The 17,329-nt window shown below is 34.6% G+C and overlaps 1 protein-coding gene across 1 annotated transcript; it reads left to right on the top strand.

The window, feature by feature from the left end:
- Positions 1 to 14,078: 14,078 nt before the first annotated feature.
- Positions 14,079 to 15,650, top strand: LOC124538103. Its single transcript, XM_047115105.1, has 4 exons — positions 14,079 to 14,088; positions 14,709 to 14,767; positions 14,849 to 15,385; positions 15,556 to 15,650. Coding segments are annotated over exons 1-4 (693 nt in total). The 5' UTR covers positions 14,079 to 14,086.
- Positions 15,651 to 17,329: the final 1,679 nt, after the last annotated feature.

The raw sequence follows: 17,329 nt of genomic DNA on the forward strand, positions 1-17,329 counted from the left end.
AGACTTAATTTAATAAACATTTCTTAAAATATTTGTTGTTTTATTTATAAATAACCTTAGGTGTCCGGCACTAGGAGACTTCCCCCTACTCCGGGACATTTACAGAATACTAAATGAATATAAAAAGAGCACAAAATAGACTCTCCTACAAAAGTAACAAAACCTTCTGTTTTTATGAAATAATCGATTCACGAATAATTAAATAAAAAAATCGATTATTCGATTATTTAATTACAGAATAAAAACTTCACACCTTAGCATTAAAATTATAGTAATTTAAACTGCACCATATATGTCTACAATTCAATAAAAATAACTTTTAATAACTTATATTAATATAATAATACTATTATTTTTTAAAAACACCCTTTTCGATTATCGATTCCATATCGATCAAAATCATTTAGTATATAGTCTAAGGCAACATGACATTGACACTTAACAATTATACCAGTTGCATTGTTATCTTTTTTTTACCTGTGGCAACACTTACTAAATGTCATAAAAAAACTTCTCTCAATAAATTAAAATTATTTTATATTTTAAATTAATTGTAATTAGTTCTGATCTTACATTCTTATCAATGTATTAATCAGTTATATATAAAATATAACAATAAACTGAGTGTCGTGCGTTAATTGTGCATAGTGTTTCTTTTGTGTTGTGTTCGTCAGCTGACATTACGCAGGTAACGAACTCAATTTTGAAAAGTTTTCTTGTTCGACTTCTTATTATCCCTTTAACTCACCTTAGAAACCCATTTTAAAATATTTACATACTAAATATTATTAACTGATTGATCACACTGCTTACTGTTATATTATTTGTTCATACAACTTCTATTTTTTTTAATCAAATATGATGACTCGTAGTATCAAGGCACGTCAGGCGGAGGAACAACTCCAGCTGACGCTCCAGGAACTAAAGGCATCCAGGACACAGTGTGATTTATTACTAAAAGAAAGGGATGATAACGAACAAGAATTCTTGCAAATTCTTAATAGAAACAATAATCTAAAAACTGAGCTTTCTCAGTTACATTTGAAATACTTAGATATGGAAGAACAAAGAAATAATCTGCAACAAATAGTCAGTGGGTTTGATAATTGCAGAGATGAGTATGAGCAAGCCCTCATGCTCACCAATGAGTTAAAAATTAAATTACATAAGGCCCAACTATATATTTCTGAATTGGAAGATAATAGCTTAAACCTAAAGGCCTCTCAGACCCAGTGTCTATTTGATGAACTGGTGGGAAATTCAGCCTCTTTAGTGTCCCCAATCACCAATACCAATGACATCACAACAATTGATTTGACTGGTGATGACTCCGGCTCTTCCAGTCTAGTATTAGGTAAAAATAAATTAAAGAAATACGTTAAAATTAGTAAATATATTAAGAAAACTCAAAAATTAATAAAATCAAGAAATAATTGCTTAAATTATGAAAACATTTATAAAGAAAGAAACACACTCAGACGAAAAATCATTGAATATTCTAAGAATGTTAAAGTAATGAGACAAGGTTATGAGGCTGATGTGAATGCTCTTCAGGCTGAGATAACATATTTACATAAATCTTTAGATATAATGTCAAAAAAATATGAAATGTCTCAAAAAGAAATATCTAGTCATATTACTGCCGTGAACAATCTTCTAGACTTGAGTAAATACAATTCTGAGCGCTTTGACTCTCTTATAAAAAACTATACTTGTGATAGTCAGGGCCGTTCAGTCTCTGGGGATGGTTCGGGGCTGCTCAATGATGCAGTGTCCTTGTCTCAGTCAACAGCTCATGACAGCGCCATACCCAACATAACACATCATGTTCCCACCAAAAAATGTACTAAAATCTATAGTGATGAATTGGGAAGAAACATGGGTGTTTGGCTCAATGACATGTGTAAGGGACAATCAGTATCAAATTATTGTATGCCGGGTGCAAGTTATTCCCATATTATGAATAGTATTTTGAATAGTACTCATTGTCCTAATACTACACTAATTATATTAGTTGGGAGAAGGGGAAATGTAAACAAAAAAATTCTTGAAAATTATTATTCTAAATTATCAAATTTAAATGTGGATAGAATATTAATGTTCACATTTCCTTATATTAAAGATGTGCCACAGGAAAATTCTATTAGATTTAAATTAAATAATATGTTACATATCATGTCAAATACTTATTATGTAACAAAAAATGATATATGTAATAAAATAAAACTAATTGACATTAATAACATAATTAATTATAATTCTTGTATATTGACATGTGATAGGTGTCACCTATCTAATTTTTATAAGAGACAGATAGCTAGTTTGCTATCATATTTTATTATTAAAAAATCAACCAATGGTTTGGTTGACCAGACAACTGCTTCTATTGAGCAGTATAATAATAACAATTTAAGACCATATATTTTGGAACATGTTCCAAGTAATTTAAATTAAGTTCTAAGACAATAGAGGTAGTCTCTGGCAACGATAATAATTCTAACTATAATTGTAAAAAAATTGTTACTATAGAAGCCAATAAAAATAATAAGAAAGTAAATAACAAAAGAATTGTAAATCTGGTGCACCAAAATATTCAAGGAATGTTAGGGAAAGACTTAGAAATTGAATTATTTTTGACCTGTAATGGCATTGATATTTTGTGTTTAACTGAACATTGGCTTCTAAATTATCAGGTTATGTTTAACTTTAGTGGGCACCAGATTGCTAGTCTGTTCAGTAGAAATAAAGCTATACGTGGTGGCTCTTTAATACTCCTGTGTAAAAATATAAAATTTAAAGAACGTAAAGATATTGTGAGCCTTTCTATTGAGCAAACTATAGAAATAGCCTGTGCAGAGCTTGAGCGTGTCATTGTTGTATGCGTATACAGGCCCCCTAGTGGATTATATGAATTGTTTGAAAATATATTGGACAATGTTCTATCTAAATTATCTGGATCTAATAAAGAAATTATTGTTTGTGGAGATTTTAATATAAATTTATTATATAATTCAACCACAAGTATTAGATTCAGATCTTTGTTAAGTTCATATAATCTGGTAAATCTGTTCTTAGAACCAACTAGAATAACAGATTCCACAGCAACTTGCATTGATAACATATTTGCTACCTATATTCCACAAAACAAAATTATTATTAATAACCTAAGTTCAGATCATTGTGGACAACAAGCCTTATTTAATTTTCATGTTAAAAAAATAAGTACTTCTGAAAAGATGATGTTTGTTCCTTTGACCGCAAGTCGTATTGAGAAGTTTAGAAGTAATATTATGGCTAATCTCCCTCACATACATTTCAGTGATAATCCCAATGTATTATATAACAATCTATTTAAATTAATTAAAAACAGTTTTAAATCTATATTCACTTCTAAAACAGTTAATACAAAAAACTTTTTAAAATTCAGTGATTGGGCGACTATTGGAATTCATAAAAGTAGGCAACGAATGTATGAGCTTTACAATGAAAGAACGTACAATCATAGTGCCACTTTTGCCAATTATGTAAGTAACTATTCTAAATTATTTAAAAAAGTGTGCTTTTTGGCAAAATCTTTAACTATAAAAAATAAAATTAAGAATGCACATAACAAGATAAAAATGACTTGGAAAATTATTAATTGTGAAACTGGTAGAGTTGGCAGTTGCAACTCCGAATTGAGCCTGAATTATAATAATAAAGTAGTAAATAGTCAAAAGGAAGTTGCTACAGTTTTTGAAAAATTTTTTGCTGACATACCAGTTTTGACAACTAAGTCACTTATATCTTCTCCAGATGTTGCCGAGTCATTGATGAAAGAAAATGTAAGAGCTTGTAAATCTAACTTTAATTTTACCCTTGTAAACCCCAACGACATAATACGCGCCTTTAAGTCACTAGACATCAAGAAAACGGCTGATTTATGGGGTATTTCTCTAAAGGTGATAAATTCGATTATTGATGTAATTGCACCTTTTCTTGCTTTAATATTTAATAGTTGTGTCCAACGTGGTATATTTCCTGACCTGATGAAACATAGTAAAGTTATTCCAATGTTTAAATCTGGTAGTTCTTCAGACCCTAATAACTATAGGCCAATTTCGATTCTACCTACCCTGAGCAAAATATTTGAGAAAATAATTCTGAATCAATTATTAGAACATTTTAACAAACATAATCTGCTTCATAGTAAACAATTTGGATTCACGAGGGGTCGCTCGACAACAGACGCTGGTATCGAGCTTATTAAGAATATCTATGAAGCCTGGGAGGAGTCACGGGATGCCTTAGGGGTTTTCTGTGACTTATCCAAAGCCTTTGATTGTGTTCAACATGAGACTCTGGTCAGGAAACTTTATCACTATGGAATTAGAGAATGTGCGCTTGACCTTCTGACTTCTTATCTTAACAATAGAATTCAGAGGTTTGACGTTAAAGGAAATAGGTCTCCTGGGGTCTCAGTTGGTATGGGGGTTCCTCAGGGATCAATTCTTGGACCTTTTCTGTTTCTCACATATATAAATGTTCGACACGCATCCAATAAAAGCCACCTAAACTACGGGATTACACTCAGTAAAACAACCGTTGCAAGGTGAACTGACTTTATTCACACTTGAGAGAAAAATGCCCCGTATGTAAACAAGGCGACCCTTATATACCTTCCCGCGAACACAATGCCTGCGCGATTCAGAAAAGAGCTGCCGTTGCTTACCGCCTATGACATATATAAAGATTCAGTTCAAAACTTCGCTAGCGCGATTCAGGATGACTCGTGACTTGTTTTAGTGACATACTACATATTTTATTTCATACATTTTATCTTATTTTATATTGTATTTTATTTTAAACTTATTTATTATTTTATGAATATTTACATAAAATGTGAGGCTTTAACATTCCGCCCACCATGGACAGAATGTCCATTAAACATGAGTAATGAAAACAATAAACAAGATCAAAGCACTAAATTAAACAATGAAAACACTTAAATGGCTAAATTTATTCTAACATAACTCCTTATTCTGTTATTGGCAGAATACACAGCTTTGACGTTGGTCTTTTAATTATATTACCTTTACAACGCAAACTAACTACGCGAGTAATATTATCCACCCCAGGATGCTTATCCACGACTAAACCAAATAACCACTTAGCTGGAGGTAAATCATTCTCTTTTACTAGTACTACATCCCCAACTTTAGGCTCTGAAATCTGATGTGCCCATTTGTATCTATGGAAAAATTGAGTTAAATACTCTTGTTGCCATCGGCGCCAAAAATGCTGCACCATACGCTGAGTTAATTGCCATCGTCGAAGATTACTTATGTTACTAGTTTCGTAATTCGAGTTTGGCACAAGCACTAAAGGTTCGCCTATCAAAAAATGTCCAGGTGTAAGTGGAAAGGGATCCTCTGCATTAGAACTGACTTTGGATAATGGCCTGGAGTTAAGACAAGTTTCGATTTGAGATAAGACGGTGGTAATTTCTTCAAACGTAAGTGTCGAATCACCAATAACTCTTTTCATGTGGTACTTGGCTGACTTTATTCCTGCCTCCCAAAGTCCTCCGAAATTAGGAGCGTGTGGAGGAATAAAGTGCCAACGAGTATTATTTGTTGCCAGACAATTAGCTATTTCGTCTGCTATACCGGACCTTTCATCAGTGAAGAGAGTTTTTAACTCCCGTGATGCACCGACAAAGTTTGTACCATTGTCACTCCAGAGGTCAGTGCAATGACCACGTCTTGCTACAAATCGTTTAAAGGCTGAAAGAAAACCTTGAGATGTCATGTCACTCACAACTTCTATATGAATTGCACGGGTAGCCATACATATAAACAAACATATATAGCCTTTATATGAGTAGTAATTTGTAGTACGTAGCGAGATAGGCCCTGCGTAATCAACACCGCTCTGAATGAAAGGTCGACAAGCACTAACTCTAGCTGCTGGTAGTTGACCCATTAATTGATGAGACGTACGAGCATTGTTGCGAAGACATATTACACAATTACGGACGTAATATTTGGTTAGATTTTTACAATCGATAATCCAATATTTAGTTCTTAAAAAAGTTATCATTATTTGTGGACCGCCGTGCATAGTTCTTTCGTGGGCATCGGCTATTAACAAATTAGTTAACGGTGATTTTCGAGGAATAATAACCGGATGTTTCATATTATCCGCGATATCAGATAACTGCAACCGCCCACCAACACGGAGAATTCCAACTTTATCCAGAAATGGATTCAGTGAGGTAAGTTTGCTTTTATTATTTACAGTTCCTGATTTCGCTAAGCTCTCTAATTCAGAATAAAAATGTTGTGCTTGACATTGACGAATACATATGTTTAATGCTTCGGTTAGTTCTTCAGAAGCAAATGTTTTGCCATAAGATAATCTAGGTTTATTATGTAAACAGTTCTTAAAAAATCTTCTACAAATAGCTATTATTTTCAAAAGTTTATTTATCGACGAAAATCTTTCCCATAAATGAAATGTATCCTGAGTAACTAAATGATGTGTCTTGATCTTTTCTTCTAAATTTGTTTCTAGTAAATAATCTCCCTTTTTATAAATTATTTCCTTATCTTTCAGCCATTTTGGACCTACCTTCCATAAATTATTCTCAGGGTAATTTAAACCTTGTACACCTCTAGATGCACAATCTGCTGGGTTATCTGCAGACTTTACATATGCCCATTGTGTTCCATTCATATAGCTAAGAATCTCTGATGTTCGATTCGCAATGAAACATTTCCACCTACTTGGATGGCTATTTATCCAAGCCAGCACAACCGTAGAGTCAGTCCACGCATGAACATTCTGTTTTGAAACATTGTAAATTTCCGCTACTTCTCGAAGCAATTTTGTTAACAGGACAGCACCGCACAACTCCAGACGCGGAATAGTGACCTTTTTCACTGGAGCTACCCGCGTTTTTGACGTAATGAGAAACACGTTTACTTCACCTGACTTACTAATAACTCGAGCGTATACAACTGCCGCATATGCATCATTCGAAGCATCGCTGAAGCCGTGAAGTTCAAGCAAGGAATCATTATCTCTGGTATGTATCCATCTAGGAATTTGAAATCCGGTAAGTAAATTTAAATTATTTCTATATGAAATCCATTCATCTAACAATTGTGGTGGAAGTGGTTCATCCCAATTTATTCCAGATATCCACAATTTTTGGATGAATATTTTAGCAACAATTATAGTTGGTGCGATCCAACCCAACGGATCGAATAAACGAGCAATATCTGACACTACTTTTCTTTTAGTTACAGGGTGATTCAACGGTGGCAGCTGCACGGAGTACTCAAAATCGTCGGATCTTCGGTTCCAGGTAAGTCCTAGTATTTTTCTTATTTCATCTGTTTTTAATTCTAAAAATTCCTCATTACAGTTTGTTTGTACATTTTCATTTTGTAAATGTTTTAATAATTCATCATTATTACTACACCATTTCTGCATTTCAAAACCCGCTCCCTTTAGTAAAATCTTCATTTCTTTGCATATTTTTCTTCCTTCCGCAACATTCTGGCATCCAGTCATTAGATCATCCATGTAGAAATCCTGTAAGACTCTTTGTGAAACATACGGCATATTACAACCATCGTCAAGAGCAACTTGTTGTAATGCCTTTACAGCTAAATAAGGCGCGGAAGCCGTGCCGAATGTTACAGTTAATAATCTTAAATGTTCTAAGTTGCTTTCAGGATCATCTGGGTTACGCCATATAATTCTTTGGAAGTCTGTATCTTCTGGATAAACCTTAACTTGGCGATACATTTTAATAATGTCCGCTACGAAACATATGGGATGAGTTCTCCAACACATAATAATATGTCTCAAGTCCGATTGAAGATTGGGACCAACCAACAAGTCACTGTTCAGTGATTTTCCATTAGTGCCCGGACAAGACGCATCGAACACTACCCTCACCTTGGTTGTGGTTTTGTCCTCTCTAATTACAGCATGGTGAGGAAGATAAACGGCATCTTTTTTGTCAATTTCATCATTTGGCACACGCTCCATGTGTCCGAGATCCAGATACTCCTTAATTACACTTACATATTTTGATTTTAGGTTTGAATTTTTTAATAATCTTTTTTCTAACAATAAAAATCGTTTAATAGCGATATCCTTTGAATTTCCGTACTTGCAAGTAGGATCTGAATCTCGGAAAGGGAGTTTCACAACATACCTGCCAGTTGAATCTCGTTTAGTCGTGGCAGCAAAAATCTCTTCACATCTTACTTCTTCTTCAGTAAGTATTTTCTTATTCATGTCATCTTCTGATTCCAGCTCCCAAAATTTGCGAAGCAATTCATTATCATCAAGCTGAGTATGTAGGTTAATAACATTAGAACGATGACCATTACCACTATTATCCACACATCCTGAATAAACATGTCCAGATAAGATCCAACCTAGTTTGGTTTTTTGAGCTACAGGAGAACCAGGTGGACCTTTGATTAAACCATCTTCCAATATCTGGGCATATACCTCGGCACCCAATAATAAATCGATTTTATTGGGTACATTGAATGTGGGATCGGCTAAGTCTGCTTTAGATAGTTCTTTAACTATTTCGATAAAAACCTTTCTTTCAGGTAAGAAAGACGTAAGATTACGCATGACGTGAGCCTTAACGCGCAAAATAAAATTGGAATGAAGTGATTGAATGGTTAAATAAACAACATACTTGGATTCTATCAATCCATTATGATCACTTCCCAATCCTGAAATCACACCTTTGTGTGGGATTTTCTTAAGCCCATACAGTTGAACCGCAGCTTCGGTAATGAATGACGCCTGAGACCCTTGATCGAGCAAGGATCTCAGTGTCATAGTTGCTCCTGTTCTACTCTCGACCTTGACTAAGGCAGTGGCCAATAGTACTTGGCTTTGACTATTCGCAAAACAGGCAACAACGTTTGAGTCACCTCGCAAAGAAGTCGTAGGTGCAACATCTTTGGCATCCGAGTTCTCGTTTGCAACATTAAATTGGACGTTTTTAGGGTGTAAAAGAGAATGATGCCGTTTTTTACATACCTTGCAGCAAGTGAATTGGCGACAGGAAACAACAGAATGATTGGATCCTAGGCAGTTAAAACACAAACCCTTGGACTGAACAAAATTACGTCGCGTGTCTGTATCTTCCTTAGAAAACTTTTTACAAAAACATAACTTATGATTTTCATTACAGAAAGGGCAAACAATTGATGAAACATGGTGTGACTTTACAGTGGCTTGTTTATTATAAGCTAATTTAGAACCTTTATTATCACAAAACTCTAAAGATCTGAATCTCTGTTCTAAAAATTCTTTAAACATCTCTATATTTGGCAATTCTTGTGTATAATTACATACCTTTGCTTCCCATTGCCTCCTAGACTCTATATCTAATTTTAAACATAAAATATATATAATTAAAATATCCCAGTTATCTATGTTTATCCCTAAATTTTTTAAAGCATTCATACATTCGTTAGTATTATCTAATAATTCCCTTAACGCCTGAGATGATTCTGACACAATGTTTTTCTGACTCATAAACCTCTTTAAAATACAGTTGACTATATATCTTTTATTATTGTAACGATTCTCTAACTGATTCCAACATAAATTATAATTTGAACTAGTTATAGGTATATGACGAAGCAGTTGTTCTGCTTCTCCAGACAAATGTGACTTTAAATAATGCAACTTTTGTACATCATCTAAGGAAGCGTTACTATGTATTAAGGAAACAAATAAATCACGGAAAGAAGTCCATTCGGTATAATTCCCAGAAAAAGTAGGGATTACAATCTTAGGCAATCGCACACTTACGGTATTACTTTGACCTATTCCGTTATTTATTTGTAGACCAATATTACATTTATCATTTATGTGCAAGTCTTTAAGTACATCTTTCAATATAGATTTATATTCCATATAAGCCTCCTCAGTTACATCAAATGTGTCTTCCTGAAAATAATCCGAAGACTCTAAAATTTCTTGATCAAAATCAGATAGCATTTTAAAGTGACTATCTTTAAATAAAATCCATTGTGTCTCTAAATTCTCAAGACGAGTTTCAACATAAGATATTGTAAGACGCTCTTTCGGCGACTTCTTGAAATTAATTTTACCTCTAGATATTGCAGAAGCAATGTATTTTTGAATTCTGCTTAATGTTTCCATTTTAACCAAATCAATATGTATTTTTACAATGAAATCAGATATATTTTAACTTAATGTAATCTTATACTAACACTTAACAATTGAAATACTTAAAGTCCTTATATAATGTGACAAAATTTTTCTAAGTCCAATTTTTTTTTCAAAATTTTTCTAAGTGTTTTTACATGTAATGTCTAGTGGAAATCCGGCATAGGTTCCCCGTAGTATCACTTTTTAACGAATTATTCTAAGTCCTAAACTACTTAAACTATCTTGAAATATTTTACAAGTCCGGAGTTAACTTTACTACTATTTGCACTTTATTGGTAATCTCACTGCACTATTTCTCGAAGTTATTAATGAAACAATAGTACTCACGATTTTCCACGAGCTCACTCACTACTCACTTCCCTTTGATGTTTGGGTTCCTTTACTGCTTAGCCGCTCGCTGCTTTTATTGTGACTTTTCATCCGCTTGGCTTTCTCGTACTGATGAATTGATGATGATTCTTGTGATATATTTGCTGCCTCACCGCGTCTTCCAACACTGTGTCAAGAACCATACACCACCGTAGTAGGGGCTGGAGAGGTGCCCCATATAACTACCAGAGGGCACCTCTGTTATGCTGTCTTCCCAATCCGGCTCGAAGGACCAATATGTTCGACACGCATCCAATAAAAGCCACCTAAACTACGGGATTACACTCAGTAAAACAACCGTTGCAAGGTGAACTGACTTTATTCACACTTGAGAGAAAAAAGCCCCGTTACATACGGGGACCCTTATATACCTTCCCGCGAACACAATGCCTGCGCGATTCAGAAAAGAGCTGCCGTTGCTTACCGCCTATGACATATATAAAGATTCAGTTCAAAACTTCGCTAGCGCGATTCAGGATGACTCGTGACTTGTTTTAGTGACATACTACATATTTTATTTCATACATTTTATCTTATTTTATATTGTATTTTATTTTAAACTTATTTATTATTTTATGAATATTTACATAAAATGTGAGGCTTTAACAATAAATGACTTGCCCTTTCTTGTTGGGAACAAACATGATATAGTATTGTTTGCTGATACCTCCTTAGTTTTTAAAATTAATAGAAAACAGGTACAGTACGACGACGTAAACAATGCTATAGCTGATATAGTACATTGGTTTAGCGTAAACAATCTTAGGCTTAATAATAATAAAACAAAAATTGTGAAATTTAGTACACCAAATGTACATAATGTAAAAGCCGATGTACTCATTAACGGGGAATCTATGGATCCAATTGATTCTGCTGAGTTTCTTGGCCTTACTGTTGATGCCAAGTTGCAATGGGGCCCCCATATTAACGGATTGGCGAGTAGACTGAGTTCTGCGGCATTCGCGGTCAAAAAGATTAGATTATGTACCGATGTTGATACGGCTCGCTTAGTATATTTCAGTTACTTTCACAGTATAATGTCATACGGTATTATGCTGTGGGGCAACGCAGCCGCAATCCATACTATATTTGTGCTACAGAAGAGGGCTATTCGCGCAATCTATAACTTAGGAGCTAAAGAATCGTTAAGGAATAAATTTAGAGAAATCAAGATATTGACTGTTGCTTCTCAATATATATTCTGCAATGTTATGTATGTACGAAAAAATATTAATGATTTCATGAGAAAATGTGATACTCATAGCATTGGTACAAGGAATAAACACAAACTTGTTACTCCTGTTACTCGACTACATAGAGTCAGTAACTCCTTTGTGGGGCAATGTATACGGTTTTACAACAGGATCCCAGAAAGCGTTCAAAATGCCTCTGTTGCCAAATTTAAGAAAATTATTAAGGAACGCTTGTGTGCAAAAGGTTACTATACAATTAATGAGTTTATGATCGATAGCACACCTTGGGAATGAAACGATCGCCTCCTGGCTATTTCATCTCATATTAAATTGTTTAAATAATATATGAGACAAATAAAAAAAAAAAAAACCGCTGAGTTTCTTTCGCCGGTTCTTCTCAGGTCAGGGTATTTTCTTTTCCGAACCGGTGGTAGTGTTTCAATTGACCATCAATAAGAAAGTGTAATGCTTCCATATTGAATAAAGTTATTTGAGTTTGAGTTTGAGTTATCTCAGTCTCACTTGTTTCGAGTTTTTCGATGCGTTTCGAGTTCTTTCGCGATCATTTTATGTTTTCAACGACCACTGCTTAGTTTTTTACGGACTCCGAGCCCGCCTACGTTTTACGACCCTTGCTTTCACATTGGACGCCAGCCACGAATATCTGTTTCGAATGTTTACTGTTCGAAAGATTATATTAAACTTATTAACTTAATGAACGTCATCAAAATATTTACTATAAAGTACTTGAATTTGGTTTATAACAGTGGAATTTTTTCATATTGTTTCAGGTACTCATGAGCAATGTATTGCTTTCGCTGAGCAGCGAAGCTTACTGCCAACTTCCAAAATGTGTACATACCACAAGCAACCTATGAAATTGAGTGAAACCACGAGTCATGGTCACGTGGGCAAGTTTACTTGCCGAAAAGGCAAATGCCGAACCGAATCCTGCAGTAGGTCATTGGGAACATGGTTCAAAAACTCAAGGTTGCCACTACCTTGTATATTCCAATTAACATAATTATTTAGTGAGAATTACACTTATGAATTGGCACGAGAGGAGACAAAACATTGGAAAGAAACTGTAGTATCTCAAGCTACTATTACTGACTGGTACAGCTACTGCCGGGAAGCAATCGTAGTATATTATTTGGAAAATGAAGAAAGTCTTCAGAAAATTGGAGACCCAGGCAAAATTGTTCAGGTGGACGAGTCCAAATTTGGACGTAGAAAATATAATAGAGGACGGAATGTAGAAGGACATTGGGTTCTGGGCCTCATTGAAGACGGAAGCGATGATCTTCGCTTAGAAGTATGCCCCGGAAATGAGCGAAATGCCGATGTTTTAGTGGGGCTAATTAAGAAACGTGTTCAGGAAAGCACCACAATACATACTGATTTTTGGAAAGGTTATGATTGCCTTCCTGAACATGGCTACATAAATAAAAAAGTAAACCATAGTGACCCCGTCAATAAATTTGTAGCACCAGACGGGGTCCATACACAGAGAATAGAGAGTCACCGGAGAGTAATGAAAAGATTATATGCCAATGAAAATTATAAAGGAAATTTTACGGAATGGCTAATAGAGGTGATGTGGAGGCTAAAAATTAATATAAATCATTTAGATCCTTTCGAAGAAGTAATAAAATGTATAAAATATATATATAAATAAAAATTTATACTTATAACACTCTTTTATTTTAATAGTATGTAGATCATCCAAATTAGTGACAGAACCGAATTAGTCAACCCCGACCCTGCATGATACTAGTATGCCCTACCCCTAGAGTGTATATAAAAGTCCGGAGGCGCGGAGGGAGAGCAGCCCCCGCCCGCCATAACAGACTGCAGGCACCATGCGAGCCGAAGCGGCTGAGGCTGGTCGCCGCAGGCGGCCAAAAACCGAAGCTGCGTAGGCGAGTTTCAATCGCAACAGCAGTGGTCAGCAATCGAGCAAAGCCTCGACATCGTAGTCGAAAACGATTGCGAACAAGTCGATATTGGCCTCGGCGAAGCATCTTCGGACGAACGAAGATTCCGCCTGAGAAGAGGAGGTGATGCCGCCGAAGAAGAAAAAGACTCAGAGGGAAGCAGCGGTGGTGAGTTCGGACAGCGAGGAAGACAACTCAGAGAACTTAATCGATATGCTAGACGCAGCTATAGGCATGTATCCACTAAGAACAAATGGAATGGATTAAATGGTCAAAAATTTTATTTCTGTGTTTAGTTTCAGAAATATAAATTAATTCAATGAAATATTATAAGATTGATTTCGCTATGTTAAAACTTCGATGTAAGTATACAATAGTGAAATATAATCATTATAAGATAAATCCTCAATCTTTCAATAACGTTATCTATAAAGCGTTATTTATTGATTGGTATAATAATTACAGTATTGACATATTTTAAGGTTAGAAATACAAAGCAAAATATACAAAAATGATACTTTTACACGTTAACTACTACTTTAGTCTTTACTTTTACTTACTTCCAGCTTGTCTAGTTGTAAAACATAATAGAATAATAAATCAGCTGCTTCTCATAACGTATAGATCGTAAGATCCAACCCCAGGAATCCTATTTTGGTTGGATGGATGTATGGATGTTTGCTACTCTTTCACGCAAACACTACTGAAGGGATTTGGATGAAACTTGGTATACATATAGTATATATCCTGAAAGAACACATAGGATAGTTTTAATCCCGAAAAAGCAACGGGAACGGGAATTATCGCGGGTGAAACCGCGGGCGTCAGCTAGTCATAAAATAATTTGGAAACCATGTCAAAGGCAATAATACTAGCCAGCCACTCTCAAACTTTAGTCAAATATTACAACTGCTTTTCACTGTAAATGTTAAAAAATGGGATTATTGCACCTACATACTTATATTAATATATTTAATTTCAGGTCCTCACGAGATTCATATGGAGACGATGCTGTGAGCTATGTACAAGTGAAACGAGAGGGTAAACTGTGTATAGTGAAGTGCAAAATATGCCCGGAGCATAAAATTCATGCAAAATTATATAACTGTACACTTATTTTAGATGAAGAAGAAGAAAATGTTCTCTCTGTGAGGTGCGAAGACTGTGTAGCTTCCCAGGGGGGATGTAAACATGCAATTGCATTTCTTATGTGGATTCATCGCAGAAGTGAAGAACCTTCCTGCACTTCTATCGAGTGTTACCGGAAGAAGTCAAAACTTTCCAGGGTTGGTAGTAGCCTTAAATACATTACGGCCAAAGAACTTTCAAAGGGTAATCCTGTATTTCCAGGGAATTCATCTGCCCTCAAGAAGTTTTTACAAGAAGCTAAGAAGAGAAAAATTGCAGATTGTGAGCTTTTGAAATATCAACCCACACATTGTGTGAGTGATGTAGAAGCTATTTCAATGCACAAATTTGCATATAGTCATAAAGAGAAAGATGTGGAAGATTTTTTGGGAAAAATACAGATAGCAGAGTCTGTAATACAGAAAATAGAGGAATTAACTAGGGAGCAATCAAAAAGTGCTCTTTGGTTCGAATTAAGATATGGTCGAATAACTGCTTCTAAAGCATTTGAAGTAAGCAGATGCAAAACAAGTGATGTAACACTTATAGCTGTCTACTTGGTGGCAAAATACCCGACACGCAATCTATGAAGCGTGGCCGCAGTTTAGAAGATGATGTGAGGAAAACTGTGATAGAGAAATTAAGAAAACCAATTTATAAATGTGGTCTCTTATTGAGCTCTAAATACCCAATGATTGCAGGTTCCCCAGATGGAATTTTTGAAGATGGCATTATAGAAATCAAATGTCCTCTTAATGAAAAGACTTACAAGAACTATGTCAAGAATGGAACATGAACAAGCCACAGAAAAATACAACGCACAAATGCAAATTCAAATGTACCTATCACAAAAGAAATATTGTTATTATTGTATAGCTGACCCTGACTATCCAAATAATAAAAAAGTGAATATAATAAAGGTATCATTCAACCTTACTTATGTTGAAGATTTAATTAATAAGTTAATAAACTTTTGGAAAATAAACATATACCCTTTATTAAATCAAAGTGTAGAGTAAGTAAATGTGCTTATATGAAAAGGAGTGTTTATTTAAATAAAAAACTTTTTATTGAATTATAAACTAGTTTTATTTTATCAAAGAATCTTGCAAATTAACAAGCGCACATGCTATGATAATTATGTCATCTAGTATTTTAATAAATTTAAAATTAACACATACATGTGGCTTGAGCATATAAAATTCACGTAAGCGCCTAATTACTCTTTCTACGTGAATTCTAAGGCTTGCAATCTGTTTTGTAACTCTTGCTTGGTTCTTTGTCATTTTTACCCCTGTTTCTACACTAGGAGGTCTTACCAGAGTTACATTAGCTTTCTGTAGAAATTTCTCTACATGTTTAAATCCCCTATCTGCCATTACTATCATGCCACTTTTTAATGTTTTTATAAAATCACACGATTCAACTATACATGTGTCAGTTGTTCTCCCTCCAAATCCAGGAGAAATATAATTTATGAGTCCATTTGGTGTGCATGATATCAAATACTTAATTGTATTTGCCTTTTTATACTCTGACCATGTCATGGCCTGGTTTATGGCCTTCGACGGTTTTTGCACCTCTATCTCAAGGCAATCTATGATACAACCGACATTATTGTATCTGTGTCTAAAAGCCATTGGTAAAGTCCTTTTTATCATATCTTTATCAAGTTCCACAATAAAAGGACGCATCAAACTAGCAATTAGAGGTATGTTTTTTAATATTCGTCTGCCAGCTGATTAAATGTAACATCTAATCTTATCTTGTTTAAACATAATAATAAACGATGTTTTGGAATTTTTAGCTCATCTTTTAAAATATCAATTAAGTAATAACAGTCACTGGGAATACCAAGATACAAGCGTGGCTTTTTTTCAATTTTTTTAATTGTGTACTCCAACATCATATCAGCTTGACTTTTTCTTTCTTCTGCAATCAATTCACTATCTGAAGATGACTTCACTTGCAAAGAATGTACGGATGATGAACAACTAGAGGATGGCTCGCATGGTGTATATAAGGAAACGTCACTATCTGAGTGCACTTCCTCAATCAACATTTTTTTTTTAAATTTTGTTCAGGTTTGAGCCAGAAGGATATAATTTTTTAATGGTCTCATCTTTAAATGGGGATGTAAAACTCGATGTTACTGATGGCTTCAAGGGTGACAATGCCTGGCTTACTGTTTTAATTCGGGTCTGACTTGCTTTGCTCCTGAACTTGTGTGTGATATGTACTTGAACTGATTTGTCCACTTTCTGTTCACATAAAGGTTCAGGCTCATTCTGTCTGGTTGTATGAAAATCTGAAAAATAAATAAAAGTAATTAGTTTCATAATCATTACTGAGAAATTATTGTAATGACAAATGAATGCAATATGTAATCAATCATACTTAAATCCTCACAGAGGGTGAATCAGACTATCAATATGAACAGCTCTTCCTATAGGACCAAAGCTGAAATTTGGCATT

The sequence above is a fragment of the Vanessa cardui genome, chromosome 19 (genome assembly GCF_905220365.1).
Source record: "Vanessa cardui chromosome 19, ilVanCard2.1, whole genome shotgun sequence".
Lineage (NCBI taxonomy): Eukaryota > Metazoa > Arthropoda > Insecta > Lepidoptera > Nymphalidae > Vanessa > Vanessa cardui.

Bases quoted from the DNA above. Each gene is read 5' to 3' on its own strand.
- LOC124538103 (XM_047115105.1), top strand. The intron at 14,768-14,848 runs GTAAACTGTGTA...CACTTATTTTAG, and splicing joins TGTACAAGTGAAACGAGAGG to ATGAAGAAGAAGAAAATGTT. The intron at 15,386-15,555 runs GTGATGTAACAC...CAATGATTGCAG, and splicing joins AGTAAGCAGATGCAAAACAA to GTTCCCCAGATGGAATTTTT.